The sequence below is a fragment of the Perca fluviatilis genome, chromosome 17, assembly GCF_010015445.1.
Source record: "Perca fluviatilis chromosome 17, GENO_Pfluv_1.0, whole genome shotgun sequence".
Lineage (NCBI taxonomy): Eukaryota > Metazoa > Chordata > Actinopteri > Perciformes > Percidae > Perca > Perca fluviatilis.
This window is the reverse complement of record NC_053128.1, coordinates 26,487,234-26,500,229: the sequence shown is the minus strand read 5'-3', so window position 1 is coordinate 26,500,229 and position 12,996 is coordinate 26,487,234. Positions and strand designations below refer to the sequence as shown.

At 38.6% G+C, this 12,996-nt stretch overlaps 1 protein-coding gene across 1 annotated transcript; it reads left to right on the top strand.

Annotated features, from left to right (window-relative positions):
• Window positions 1–4,095: 4,095 nt before the first annotated feature.
• Window positions 4,096–10,763, top strand: LOC120545244 (probable global transcription activator SNF2L2). The gene is made up of 6 exons (XM_039779429.1): window positions 4,096–4,396; window positions 6,305–6,534; window positions 6,972–7,077; window positions 9,140–9,241; window positions 9,621–9,765; window positions 9,892–10,763. Exons 1-6 carry the CDS (start codon window positions 4,301–4,303, stop codon window positions 10,023–10,025), a joined length of 813 nt encoding a protein of 270 aa, XP_039635363.1. The 5' UTR covers window positions 4,096–4,300; the 3' UTR covers window positions 10,026–10,763.
• The last annotated feature ends 2,233 nt before the right edge of the window (window positions 10,764–12,996 follow it).

Sequence of the window (12,996 nt, the reverse complement as noted above, 5' to 3'; positions counted from 1 at the left end):
TTCATCCCCTAACACCCAGCGCTTTGTTCTTCCGACACAGAAACTCCTCGCCTCCCTCGCCGCTCTTTTCCTTTCACCTCATTTGATATTCGTTAGCTAGTTTGTTTATGATCCTTATCAGAAATTCCTTTTGTGTTTTTGTGGTATTGTCCTCTGTGTCCACCTTGTCTCCACTGTTCTGTCCATTATTTTTTAAATGAGTTTTTATTGACTATTTCATAAGGATAGGGCAGCAAGATGCATTCAATTTTAAACATCTTTTCAGAAGACTGATATAAACGACTGGCTTATTCTTAGTTGGCTTTGTGACCTTATCAAAGTGTGCTTGGCTCCATCCATGTTCCCACTGTTGCAAATTTAAAAACCTGAATTTCAGCTTTGAGTAAGCTATAAAGAATGTATCAAACATTCAGAATAACCTGCGCCCTGGTACAGCTCAGACTGTTTTAATGAATATTCCCCGTAGGACCTAGGAAGAGGAGACTATCCTTGTTTGATTTGACATAATAACACTAATGGTGAATGAAAATGTTATAAAGTATAAATTGAAATCATAGAATAAGACATAGCCCAATTTTAAAGTTCGAATTTTCTCTGTATGTTTTCTAAAGTATATGCAAGAATTTGAATCACACAAATCTTTATAACGTTATTGAAACCGTAGTCTCGCTTTGCCAGACCTTCCTCCATGGCGCTGCGGAGGAGGGTCTGGCTAGTCCACACAGCAATCCGGGATGGGAGAAAAACATGCTCTGGTTTATTGGCATTTTTTTAAACCAATCACAATCGTATTGGGCGGTGCTAAGCGCCGTACGGAGCGACAGCGTCTCTGCAAAATAGCCTCAGGAAGGAACTTGTTTTGATGGAACGTGTGTGTTCAAAGGTTGTTTTAGTTGTGCAACAGAAAACTCCGATTGGACAGATAGTCTAGCTAGCTGTCTGGATTTATCTTACAGAGATCTGAGGAGCAGTTAACCATAGTCCTCACAAATCCACCGGAGTTTAGAATGCCAACACAAATGAAGCCCAAGGCAGCGGACATCCAGCCTGAATGAGAGACATCAGGCAGAATTTCCGGCAGCACTGGAGCAATCCCGGAAGTGGAACGTCGTTGATATAGACTATGGAAACGGTGACATGGTGGGTTGTGTGTCTATCCCCTTGCTTTTGTTTTCTGCATGATTTACATTTTGCTTATTTGGAAAGGTTTTGAAAGTGATGCTTGGGTGCAGAAGATGGAAAGCTTTTCATGAAAAGATGGGGAAGATGTATGAAATTATGTTATCCTCCCAGTGAAGCCCCCCCCACACACACACACAGAATGTTACTGTGTCGCATTACTGAGAGCTTGTGCCTGAGAGCACTGAGTCATTTCCTAGCAACAGCAATAAAAACAATTATATACGAGATCCACCATCAAAATTTGCAGTTGCCATGGTAACAATCAGCGGTTTTGAGCAAGTGGTTCATGGGAACATAATACTAAAATAACATACTTTGCATTGGCATAGAAACTTCTCTGCACCATATTACTTATAAAGTAGATTTTCATTTGAGCTATCTTCAAAAAACATAGTTAGGGCTCCCTTCTTTTTTTATTTTTAAGACAAGAATAATTGTCATATGAAACTGGCATCCAAGGATAATCCCCCTCTACTCTTAGCCAAAAAAGAAACTAGGAAACAGTGTTGTTTCAGTGATACAAGACACAATGCATCCTCCTATCATATCCCATTACAGTTTACTGTATATTATTATATATTATTATTATTGCATCTTTTGTCTGCTATGTCTCCTGTATATCGCATGCTGTGTTCTGCTTTAAGGGAGACATTTACATTTCACACACCCTATGTCTGCATTAATTCACCAAAATACCAGTAGTTCTCCATTTATGTAGATGGAAGTGCACTGCTAACATCAGTCTGCAGTCTAGACGGCTAATTATCTTGTTAGCTGCACAACGCTAAATAGCATCGTAAATGTAAATGTCACTTTGGTCCTATCAGATCTTGGTCCTTATACCAGTGCTAACAACATACTTTGTAGGCCCATGGCTTGTAAGCTACAGCACAAGTGTGTTTACTTTGTATCTTTTCCCCTGCTGGGGCTCAGCCTACCAGCTGTTGTCAATCAAACACAGACATGCCCCTTTCAGTGGCTAGAAAATAAAAGGAGTATTTCTGATATTTCCCCAGACCTTTTTTTTTCCTTCTGATAATGAAAAACAATGAACAATAAATTTAAAAAAGACCTTGACATTATTTTTGACTGCAAAAAAAGGACGACTAAATATGATCAGTTGGATTTTGATTGGGTCAGTAGACAATAAAATACAGAAAGGTCTATTAATAAAGTGTTTAACATGACTGGAGGGAATCCAACAGTCAACATCAGTTTTTATCACAGATAGAAACTGCAAAAGTATTTACATTAATTTCTCTTCTGATAAATACCTGTGTCCTGTAACCGTGCTGTAAAACATATTTAAAAAAGTTACGATGTAAGTATTTATTACAATATTTGTCTTGTTATCAAACATATTTAACATTTTATTTGCAGAATGGTTTGGTTTTGGTGTTATCAACTGGTAAATGAAGTTTGGGCATTTTTATAAGACAAGATGTACTGCCAGAGTCACTTGAAGGCCCTAAAAATAGTAAGATTCTTACTATGAGTGATACTGTCCTACGTGAACACACTATTTTCTGCCAAGTGAAAAGTTTTGGTTCTTTCACATGAGAAATTTCTGTGTTTATGTTTTTGTCAGTGCTTTTACCAGTGGTTTGAAGTAGTTTAGGCTTAGTTGGAAAAATGTGATGTCACATATTCCCATGCGCCTATCAATCAGGATTTCTCTCTCTCAAACTTTGATTTAGATTGTTACATATTCAGTCCTGAATATTAATAAGTTCTCAGTGGATTTATGTACAACGTTATAAGTGTCTAATACAGTTGTATTCAAACTGTTTGCTTAAAGCATTTGGTCTTGGCATACCGACCTTAAGGCTCGCTACAGTAGGGCTATAAGAGTAACAAAATACACTCAGTATGACAAATGGCTTTGGCCAGCTGCTAGAATATCTACTTAGCCTAACTGGTGGCATGACAGCACTGCTGTGGCTTGCCTGTTCATCTCATGTACATCGTCATTCCTCTCTGGTTCCATTAAATTCCAGTCCAAGCCACACAAGTCTCTGCGTTATACAAAAGGGCAGCACTCTGTCAACAGGATCTTTTATTTCTATCCTGTTTTCTTGTGTACATCTTTAATTTCTCGTGGTGTGAGTTCTGACATTGTTTGCTTTCTTCCAGACGCCTTTTTCTACATGTTGGGGGGACTAATTGATTTACAGAAACCAGATGTGTTTGAAAATCAGCCCAAACTAGAAACAGTCTACTGTGTTATCCCTGCAATTGTTACAGCTTGGTGTTGTGGATATACGTGTGGATGTTCTTGCTGTCTTGGCACAGAAATGAAGTTGGTTGCATATTCTATATTTAAGGGGACACAACCCACTCACTTTTACGCTTCTTCAGACTGATGTCCTCTTCCATCTCCTCCAGGGACCCCTTCTCTCCTGCCTCAGGCTGCAGGAAGAGGGAGCGACATCTAACAAACTCAGGCACACTTAAAGCGGGAGAGTAAGGCGAATGAAACCTTGTGGTATTAAAAAGATGTACTGTAAATATTGTACACACAAAGCCTATCACGTGCTTCCTTTGTTCAGTTTATACCTCAGCATTACAATAACAGCATGGGGACTGGGAGCAAAAAAATGAGAACTGATTTCCATTCAAAACTCTTTCATTGCCATTTTTTTTAACTCTTCCTCTGACTTTCTTGTGACAGTTTGGATGCTCAGAAACTGCTACACACACACACACACACACACACACACACACACACACACACACACACAGTATAACATTTGAATGTCTGTTGCTGCAGCAGACTAGACTTATGTTTCTAAGATCTCTGCAGTAGGCTAGTTGAAATTACGTACACTCTGAAATGCAATGCAACATTTAAAAACAACAAAACAAAAATGGACCCAAAAACTTTAACAGCAGGGTAGGAAGAGGGGGGGGGGGAAAACCGTCTGGCAGCAGTCGATATTAAAAACATGCAGAGGGAGACAAGCTCCGGGCCTTCCAGAGTCAGGAAAAAGACTTCGGAGAGCTGCAGACAGGAGATGGGTATGGCATTTCTATTTTCCCCCAGCCCATTGATTTGTATATGAAAACATAGCGCTTTTATTCTCCCCCCTTCTGGGCTCTGCTTCTGAGTGATCAGCTGATGAAGAGACTAGCAGCTCGCCGCTATGCTGGCTTGCTAATTCTCTCCCCCACAGCTGCAGCCGATCCTGATAGCCAGCCTGCAGATTGCAGTCAGGTAAATATCCTCCTCCATGTCTTTCTTCTCAGGCTCAGGATTCAGCCAGGCTACATCGCATGGGAAGAGAGGAAGAGATGGATAAAAATGTGTGTGCGTTTGAATGTGAATGTGTGTGTGTGCGCGCGCGCGCGCGCCAAGCAAAGAGAGCGAGTAGATCTCTGTGAGTTTATTCCTGTCGGTCGGTGTGTGTGTGTGTGTGTGTGTGTGTGTGTGTGTGTGTCTGTGTGTGGCTGTGAGGGAGAGCAGGGGGAGAGAGGGGGTGTGTAGGTGTGTTTTGTGACAGATGAGAGGGAATCTTTGCCAGATTAGTCAGGCTCGTTAGGACATAGCACAGGCATGGAGCATCACATATGCGCACACACGCACACACACTCACACATGTACAGTCAATCAGGCAGCTCTCCGCTGTGTTACATACCCTACATCTTTGAGGATTACCCTCTATCCCTCCAGTATTCTGCTGGAACGATTGTAGCCCCTTAGAGAGAGAGAGAGAGAGAGAGAGAGAGAGAGAGCAGCGGGGCTTTTAAAGCCTTCATTTGAGCCGGGCTATGATGAACAGGATTTCTATTGTTACCTCTGTAGTGTTTTTGTCTCCTCTCCTCTCTCTGCCATGTGTTTTTGGTTCGGATAGATAGGCATGCGGTTTATTTATTTTAATTCTTTTTTTTTTTTTTTTTTTACAGCGTTTGTCACCATCAGTATTTTTTTTTAGGCTTGGATAATAATAATAATAATAATACTGATTGTTTTCAGTAATCATACTGCATGGTGTTGTGTGTGCAAAATGCAATATTTCAGCATGCTTTCATCTTTGTCCTTGAGAAAAAAACATTTTCACAACATGCTTTATTATATGATTTGAATGGTGGTGTGTGTGCTGTATGAGCCTGTGTGATTGATGCATCAATAGCCAGTTCGGATTGGACAGCATGCCTTCTCTAGTCCCTCCTCCCTTCTCCGGCTGCTGCTGCTGTTGTTCCTGCTGCAGGAGCTGCTCTTGCTGCATGCATACTCATGTTTCTGGCCTCTAATTGCCTTTGTGGAAAATACAGTGGTTGCAGCAGATATTTGAAAAGTAGCGATCAATTGGTTCAAAATAACTCAGGATGCAGCAGGCACCCTTGTCCAACACCACAGACCTACAGTCGTGATTATCTTTTTTTTTTTTTCTTTTGCTAAACCAGGAAAATATGGCTTATTATTTATTGCATTAGGCCTATTAGCTTTTTATACATGGCTTCTTCAAATTGTTCACAGTCATTGTGCATTTAAAAAATAATGCTGCCTCCCCTCGATAATCATCTGACATCAAAGCCTCCAGATAAAACAATCTGTCCTAAATTTGCAGAGACAGCACAGCAGTCGTGTCACTTCGTAATATATCATTATTTTTTTATTTTTTAAACCACTTTTAATTAGAGATAAAAGCTAGAGCTCCAGCCAGTACTGCTAATTAGCTGTGAGTGTTTATGTAATTTGAGGGTTTTAGACTGTCTAGATTGCTGTCTCAAATACTTCAGGTTTCTATCTAAGTGGTAAATGAATGTTCTAAAACATATAGTGTGTGTGTGTGTGTGTGTGTGTGTGTGTGTGTGTGTGTGTGTGTGTGTGTGTGTGTGTAGTTTCTGAGCATCCAAACTGTCACATGAAAGTCAGAGTTAAAAAAAATGGCAATGAAAGAGTTTTGAATGGAAATCAGTCACATTTCTCTTTTTTTTGCTCCCTGCAGTCCCCAGCTGTTTTTGTAATGCTGAGGTATAAACTGAACAAAGGAAGCACGTGATAGGCTTTGTGTGTACAATATATACAGGACATCTTTTTAATACCACAAGGTTTCATTCGCCTTACTCTCCCGCTATAAGTTTGCCTGAGTTTGTTAGATGTCGCTCCTTCTTCCTGCAGCCTGAGGCAGGAGAGAACGGTTCCCTGGAGGAGATGGAAGAGGAAATCAGTCTGAAGAAGCGTAAAAGTGAACATCATGGGGAGAAAGAACTGCAGGCCGGCCAGGAAAGTGGCGAAAAGGTCAAAAGGAAACGAGGACGCCCACCTGCTGAGAAACTGCCTCCAAACCCACCTGAACTCACCAGAACACTGAGCACGCTGGTGGATATGGTTATCAACTACAAGGACGGGTGAGGGCATTCACTATCTGTGGACGGTGTCATGACAATGATGCAACTAACTGTAAGTCCAAATGCAAGAACTAGCGGCTGTCACAGGAATCTTCCAACAGTGAGAAACCAAGGGCCCTTCTTAATTTGTTTGGGCCAGTTATGAACACCAAATTGCAAAATTATGAGCTCATTATGTGATAGACATCAAACTACTCCTTATGTGAACATTCATTCATTATTTTATTACCCCCCAAATACTGAACAAAAGCTTCAGTTTTCATGTACATTAATCTAATAAAAAACACGCACATATACATACATACATACATACATACATACATACATACATACATACATACATACATACATACAATTAAATAATTACCTGCAAAATCCAGTCCAAGATGTCAATAATATACTGATATCTTGATCAAACTGTCACATTGTGCTTTCAGGTTGGGTCGACAGATCAGCAAAGGTTTTGTGCAGCTTCCCTCTAAGAAGGAGGTACCTGAGTACTACGAGCTGATTCGAAAGCCTGTCGACTTCAGAAGGATCAGGGTACGTGTCACTGAACACCCTCAGAACTCCCATACAGATATCACTATTAATATATATCTATATATATCAATTATCTCCTGAAAGAAATAAAAGGAGATGGAACTCCAATGGATTAATAATTCATTAAAAGACAGTTACGTGCAGTGCCAACAAAAAAAAACAACCTTTGATGTAAGTATAATTAGCCGTGAAACTTTGATTTTTTTTTCATATATTAGGCCAACATATTATTTCTTAGAATTACCCACTTCGGATTATCCAAATAAATATCTTTTGAGTTTCAATGTAAACATTACATTTTTAATATATATATATATATATATATATATATATATATATATATATATATATTACTGTATTATTTAGTTTATCCTGAGGGGATGTGGATGTTTGTATCAAATCTCATGGTAATTCATCCAACAGTAGTAGTCAAGACACTCAAACCAACAAATGTCAAAAAAGAAAAGAAAAGAGTGCTCAGAAGTTCAAAACAAATGATGAAGGCGCTCTTTGGAAAGGGAACAAAAACCTCAAAGAAAGGTCCAAGGCACTCTTTTTTTTAATTCAGATGGCTATTTCATATCGAGATCTTACATTTAAATTAGAACTGGGCAGCAACCCACGCCCATCGGCACAAAGCAGCCTTCTTATGGTGGTGCTATCGGAAAGGTTAGGGGATCACTGAAGTCATTAGGATTCAGCCTCTGTGGACCATGAATGTGTGTACCAAATTTCAATAGTTCTGTACCGTAATCATACTCAGGCGTGGTACAAATCAATCATACTTAATATGAAAACACCCCGAATCATCCGCCCACTCTTATGTTACTGTACCTGAAACCACTTAAATATGTTTGCCCACATAACACTGATGCAGTTTCCTCTTCAAAATGCTGTTAATAAAAATTGTGTTCTTTAAAGTTTTAAAAAGTTGGAAATATTTGAATGAATCTAAACTGTCCTTGCAGCAGACTACAAGTGGTCTTAAATCTGTAGTTTCCAGCAAACATTACTTAAACAGGTTACAACACATTGGTGCTCTAGTAGGTATTTACTGCAGCAGGACAGTGGGATTGACTCAAAATTGTTGGTTTTGGTCTTTTCATAGCATTTGTTGACAATTAGAAAAACACAAAATACCATTACATGTCCTTCCCCAAATTATTATTATTACACCCACCATCAGCCCAAAGTGGCCCCTACTGTCAAGACTTGGAACTGAACATGTCAGATTTCACATAAATCATAAAATCAGAGGTGGAATTGTTGATAAAAACATAGATAGATTTAAGATGAACTGACGTCTCTGATTTTCTGCAGCAACTTGTCTCATCTCACATGACTTAAAGCATCCAGTGTACTGTGTGCTCCACTGTAAACAACTTGAGACTTAAAAAGGTTAAAGCTGGGGTGTCAAACATACGGCCCATGGGCCAGAACCGGCCCGCCAAAGGGTCCAATCTGGCCCACTGGATGACTTTGCAAAGTGTGAAAATTGCAGAGAAGTAATTCATTCCAATTCCAAATTTACCACTTTAATCCCAGAGAACATCAGAGTTCTTTTTCCGTAAATTTATGACTTTAATCTTAGAAATTCTGATTTTTTTCTCGGAATATTTCCCCTCTCTCCGTAACATTATTATTTTTTCCTACAATGGCCTTAGAACGCTGTCGTAGCAGAAGCAACTTGCGTTTGCCAACATCAAGCTGACAAGAAACTCTGTGCCAGATAAAGTTTCTGATCTTTGGGAGTGGTTTACTGGTCTGGCCCACTTGAGATCAAATTAGTATGTATAAGAGTATGTGGCCCATGAACTAAAATGAGTTTGACACCCCTGGGTTAAAGGAATAGTTGGGCCTTTGGAAAATATGCGTATTAGCTTTCTTTTTAAGAGTTAGATGAGAAGATTAATAAAACTCTCGGAACTCTCAACAAGAAAGAATATAAGATATGTTCAAGAAGAATACCCTAACTTGGACTGCTACCTATTGAATGCTTAATTGATGATTATTCATTGCGTTGGTCTCATTGAGGTTTTGATACTGACCCTCTGCTTCACAGGAACGTGTGCGTAATCACAAATACAGAACTGTGGGGGATTTGGAGAAGGATATTTTCCTCCTTTGTCACAATGCTCAGACCTATAATCTGGAAGGATCTCAGGTGAACCCCAAGGAAATCACAAGAAAATTAATTTTTCCATTCCATGATTGTAGTCATAAAATGGGTTTGGATGTTGATGTAGTGATGAACACATGCTGTTACTGGGTGTCTCTGTTTACTAGTAAGTAGTAAGTAAGTAGTTGTACATTTTTATTCCCAACTTATACGTTTCTACATTCTCCACTTTGTATTTTTTATCTTCATTTTTTTTTTATATTTGTTCTTGTATTCTATCCTATTTATTATTTCATGTATATTCTGCATGTGTGCTGTGTGTCTGATATTTTGCTGCTGTAGCACCGTAATTTCCCATTTTGGGATCAATAAAAAATCTATCTATCCATCTATCCATCTATCCATCCATCTATCTATCTATCAGATCTATGAGGATTCAATAGTCATCAAGTCTGTTTTCGAGAGCGCCAGACAACGAATTGTCACAGACGAGGAACAGAAAGAGACGGTAAGCGCCAGTCACAGCGATTATGGTGGTGGAGCTGAAGACCAATTTGTTCGATCAGCAGGTGAGAGTTAAAACAAAAACATCAGAAGGGGTGGTGTTTTTATTACAAGTGACCCAATGAAAGTAAAAAGAAGATGAGGACACACTCTGTGCTTAAAAACCCTACTCTTTGTTTGTTTTTAACCAGTGAAACCATTACCAGTCCAACTCAAGAAGGGTAATAAGGAAGGAAGAAGCAGAAATACCATGGACAAGAGGCTCCACAGTGATTTAGACAGTGATGAGGATCTAGAGGATAACACCACAAAAGATGAAGGTTGAACTGAAGGGCCCTCCATGTTTTTGTATTTAGGTTCATGTCTATTCTCTACCGCATCCCTTTTAAATTTGTTTCTTCATTTTCTTAGCAAAAGACCGGAAAATAAAATGAGAAGGACCACTCAAAGAGAGCCACTCATGGAACAATGCTTTTTTTTCTTCTTCTTTTAGATGCCCCTAAACATGTCTTGCTGCGGTTCATTTCATTTCGCTGGTCTTTTATTATATATTTCCATTTTATCTGCCTTAGTTTCTGTGATTGCTTCTGCAGATATTATGTAAAACAACAGTTTCACTGACTGCTTTTAAATTAATATATTTGATTGTATGAAATGCCTTCATATGTCTTGGAGCATGATGTGTCACTCCTCCAGAGTAGCACCCGCTGATGACAACGTTGATGTGTTCAGTGCGTGAGAATCGAAGCACACGGGAAGGTGTTTATAAAAGGAAACAAGAACAAATGAACACTGTAAAATCTCAATGTGATTTTTGAGAGGATACATCTTTGATAAAAATAAATAAAAATAAAAAAAAAAACACATAGTGGAAGTGGGAAGTCAAAGAGACTTGATAAATTCTAGTACTGATAGTAATACTTTTGTCAGTTTCTGATTCTTGATGGAATAAGATTGGGGGAAATCAAGGGTACTCGAGTTGAAAATTTTTATCCCTCGTGCTACAGTATATTCACATGTTGTACAGTTTGTGTGAAAAGTAATTAAAATCTAAATTTCTTTTCATTTACTCTCCTGGTTGTTGGGGGGGGGGTGGAAGACATCATTGTTAAGACAATCCTTGGAAATATGTATCACTTAAACACTTGCAGAATAAATTTTACCAAAAGTCTCACTGCTTGGTGATTATTGTCATTATTATTATTATTATTATTATTATTAGTAGTAGTAGTAGTAGTAGTAGTAGTAGTAGGAGTAGTATTAGCAGAACAGGGAAGTCATCATCCAAGGATAAAAAGAGTGTTGACAAAACATGGTTGGGCAGGTTTTGTGTTTAACCCTTGTGTGGTCCTTCGGGTCCCAGTGACCCGAAGGACCACACAAGGATTATGTACTTCCCTTTACTTTGTTGAGAATTGCTCTCTAAACCCTGTTTCTTGTAAAGTAAGTAAGTAAAGTTTATTTCTAGAACACATTTAAACACAGTTTAAGCTGACCAAAATGCTGTACAAACAAGAACTAAGGTGCTGTATTAACCCTTGTTTAGAGAGCAATTCTCAACAAAGTAAAGGGAAGTACATAGTCCTTGTGTTGTCCTTCGGGTCACTGGGACCCGAAGGACAACACAAGGGTTAAATATAGAAATTATTCAGTCCAATACAGAGTGTAAATGCTGTCTGTGATATGTATTTTTGACAAGGTGCCAATAGGTGGTGCAAGAGAACTGTTAATTGTACTTTTGGTTGGCAACGAGTATTTTTATAAGCACATGCAACAGTGTCACCTTTCATTTTTGTCTTTACCACGTTCTTCGCGGTATTTATTTTCTATATATGCAGCAATTGATTGATATGACACGAGTTGTAAACTATTATTTCCACAAATAATACAGGAAAAGTGATGCAACACTTCGTACTAAGAAATATAGAAGAAGATGATACAGCACCTAATTTGCATTTTTTTTTTATCACCACCACTGTGTGACCATATGCTCACACTGTCTATAAAGTCAGTGCCATAAAAGTCAGTTCTAGTTAGTTGATAGCACTCTGTTATAGCAATAACAGGAGTAGGTTCTTTCACAATAAATCCTGAGGTGGACATGCGGTCTAAAGACATAAGAATCTATGAATTGCACAAGCGGCCAAAACCTTTTGCCATTTGTGAACATGCACCTAATTTTTTAGGACGTTTGACGATCGTCTCTCAAATCTGCTAAGGGCCTATCTGGAGCAAGGTCACAGACAATCTGTGCTCACCTACGCAATTGAAGGCTTTTGATTTTTAATTTATTGATCTTTATTGGCTTACAATAAGTAGTGACAACTGGTGGTATCATTATACACAGTGTATGCAGAATCCTTCAATTATTTCACATTTTGTTTATATTTCAGCCTTGTGCTAAAAACATTTAACTTTTGTGTTGTCTTACCGTCAACCGTGCAACTTTGTTTATCTGGGTCAATTTTTTTCAACGTTTTTGTAACCGTTCCCGACATTTGTCACTTTTTCAACATTTTATAATTTTTTTCTTCAAATGCTATAAAATTGAATAAAACACCTAAATTCAATGAAAGTAGTGAACTGACCATTTATTTTACTTGTTTGGTTTGCTGCACCTTACAACACACACCACCCATCCACACACTGCAAACACGATTGTTGTTGTCTTCTACCTCGTCTATCTTGTCTTCACCATCACACTTATGTTGAGTTAAGTTGTATTATTAGTATTATTAGTTAAATAAAACTACTTTTTCACTAATCTGTGTGTGACCTCCCTTTTGTTGTCGGTCTTGAGCTAGGCAGTAACAAGGGCGTTGTATGGAGCTGTAATTTTTTTTTTTAGACACTTTGGTTGAAAGAAACCCAAATTTCTGATATAGAAACCTTTTGAAAAGGGGTTCAATTTGACCCGAGGACAACAGGAGGGTGAAATACATTCTCCTCTTCATAAATCTACAGTCAAAACCCCATAATGAAAAAGGATTTTAGAATGTTTTGCAAATTTGTTAAAAAGAAAAAACGAAAATATCACATTGCCACAGGTATTTAGACCATTAACTCAGTACTTCAAGCACCTTTAAGAGCAATTATAGCGTTGAGTCTTCTATGACGCAACAAGCTTTGGACACTTGGATTTTCTACCAAACTCTGCAGATCCTCTCGAGCTCTGTCAGGTTGCATGGGCTCATTAGCATTTTTCAGGTCTCCCCAGAGACATTCATTTGGGTTCAAGTATGGAAAGGATACACAGAGTTGTCCCTAAGCCACTCCTGCATTGTCTTGGCTGCGTG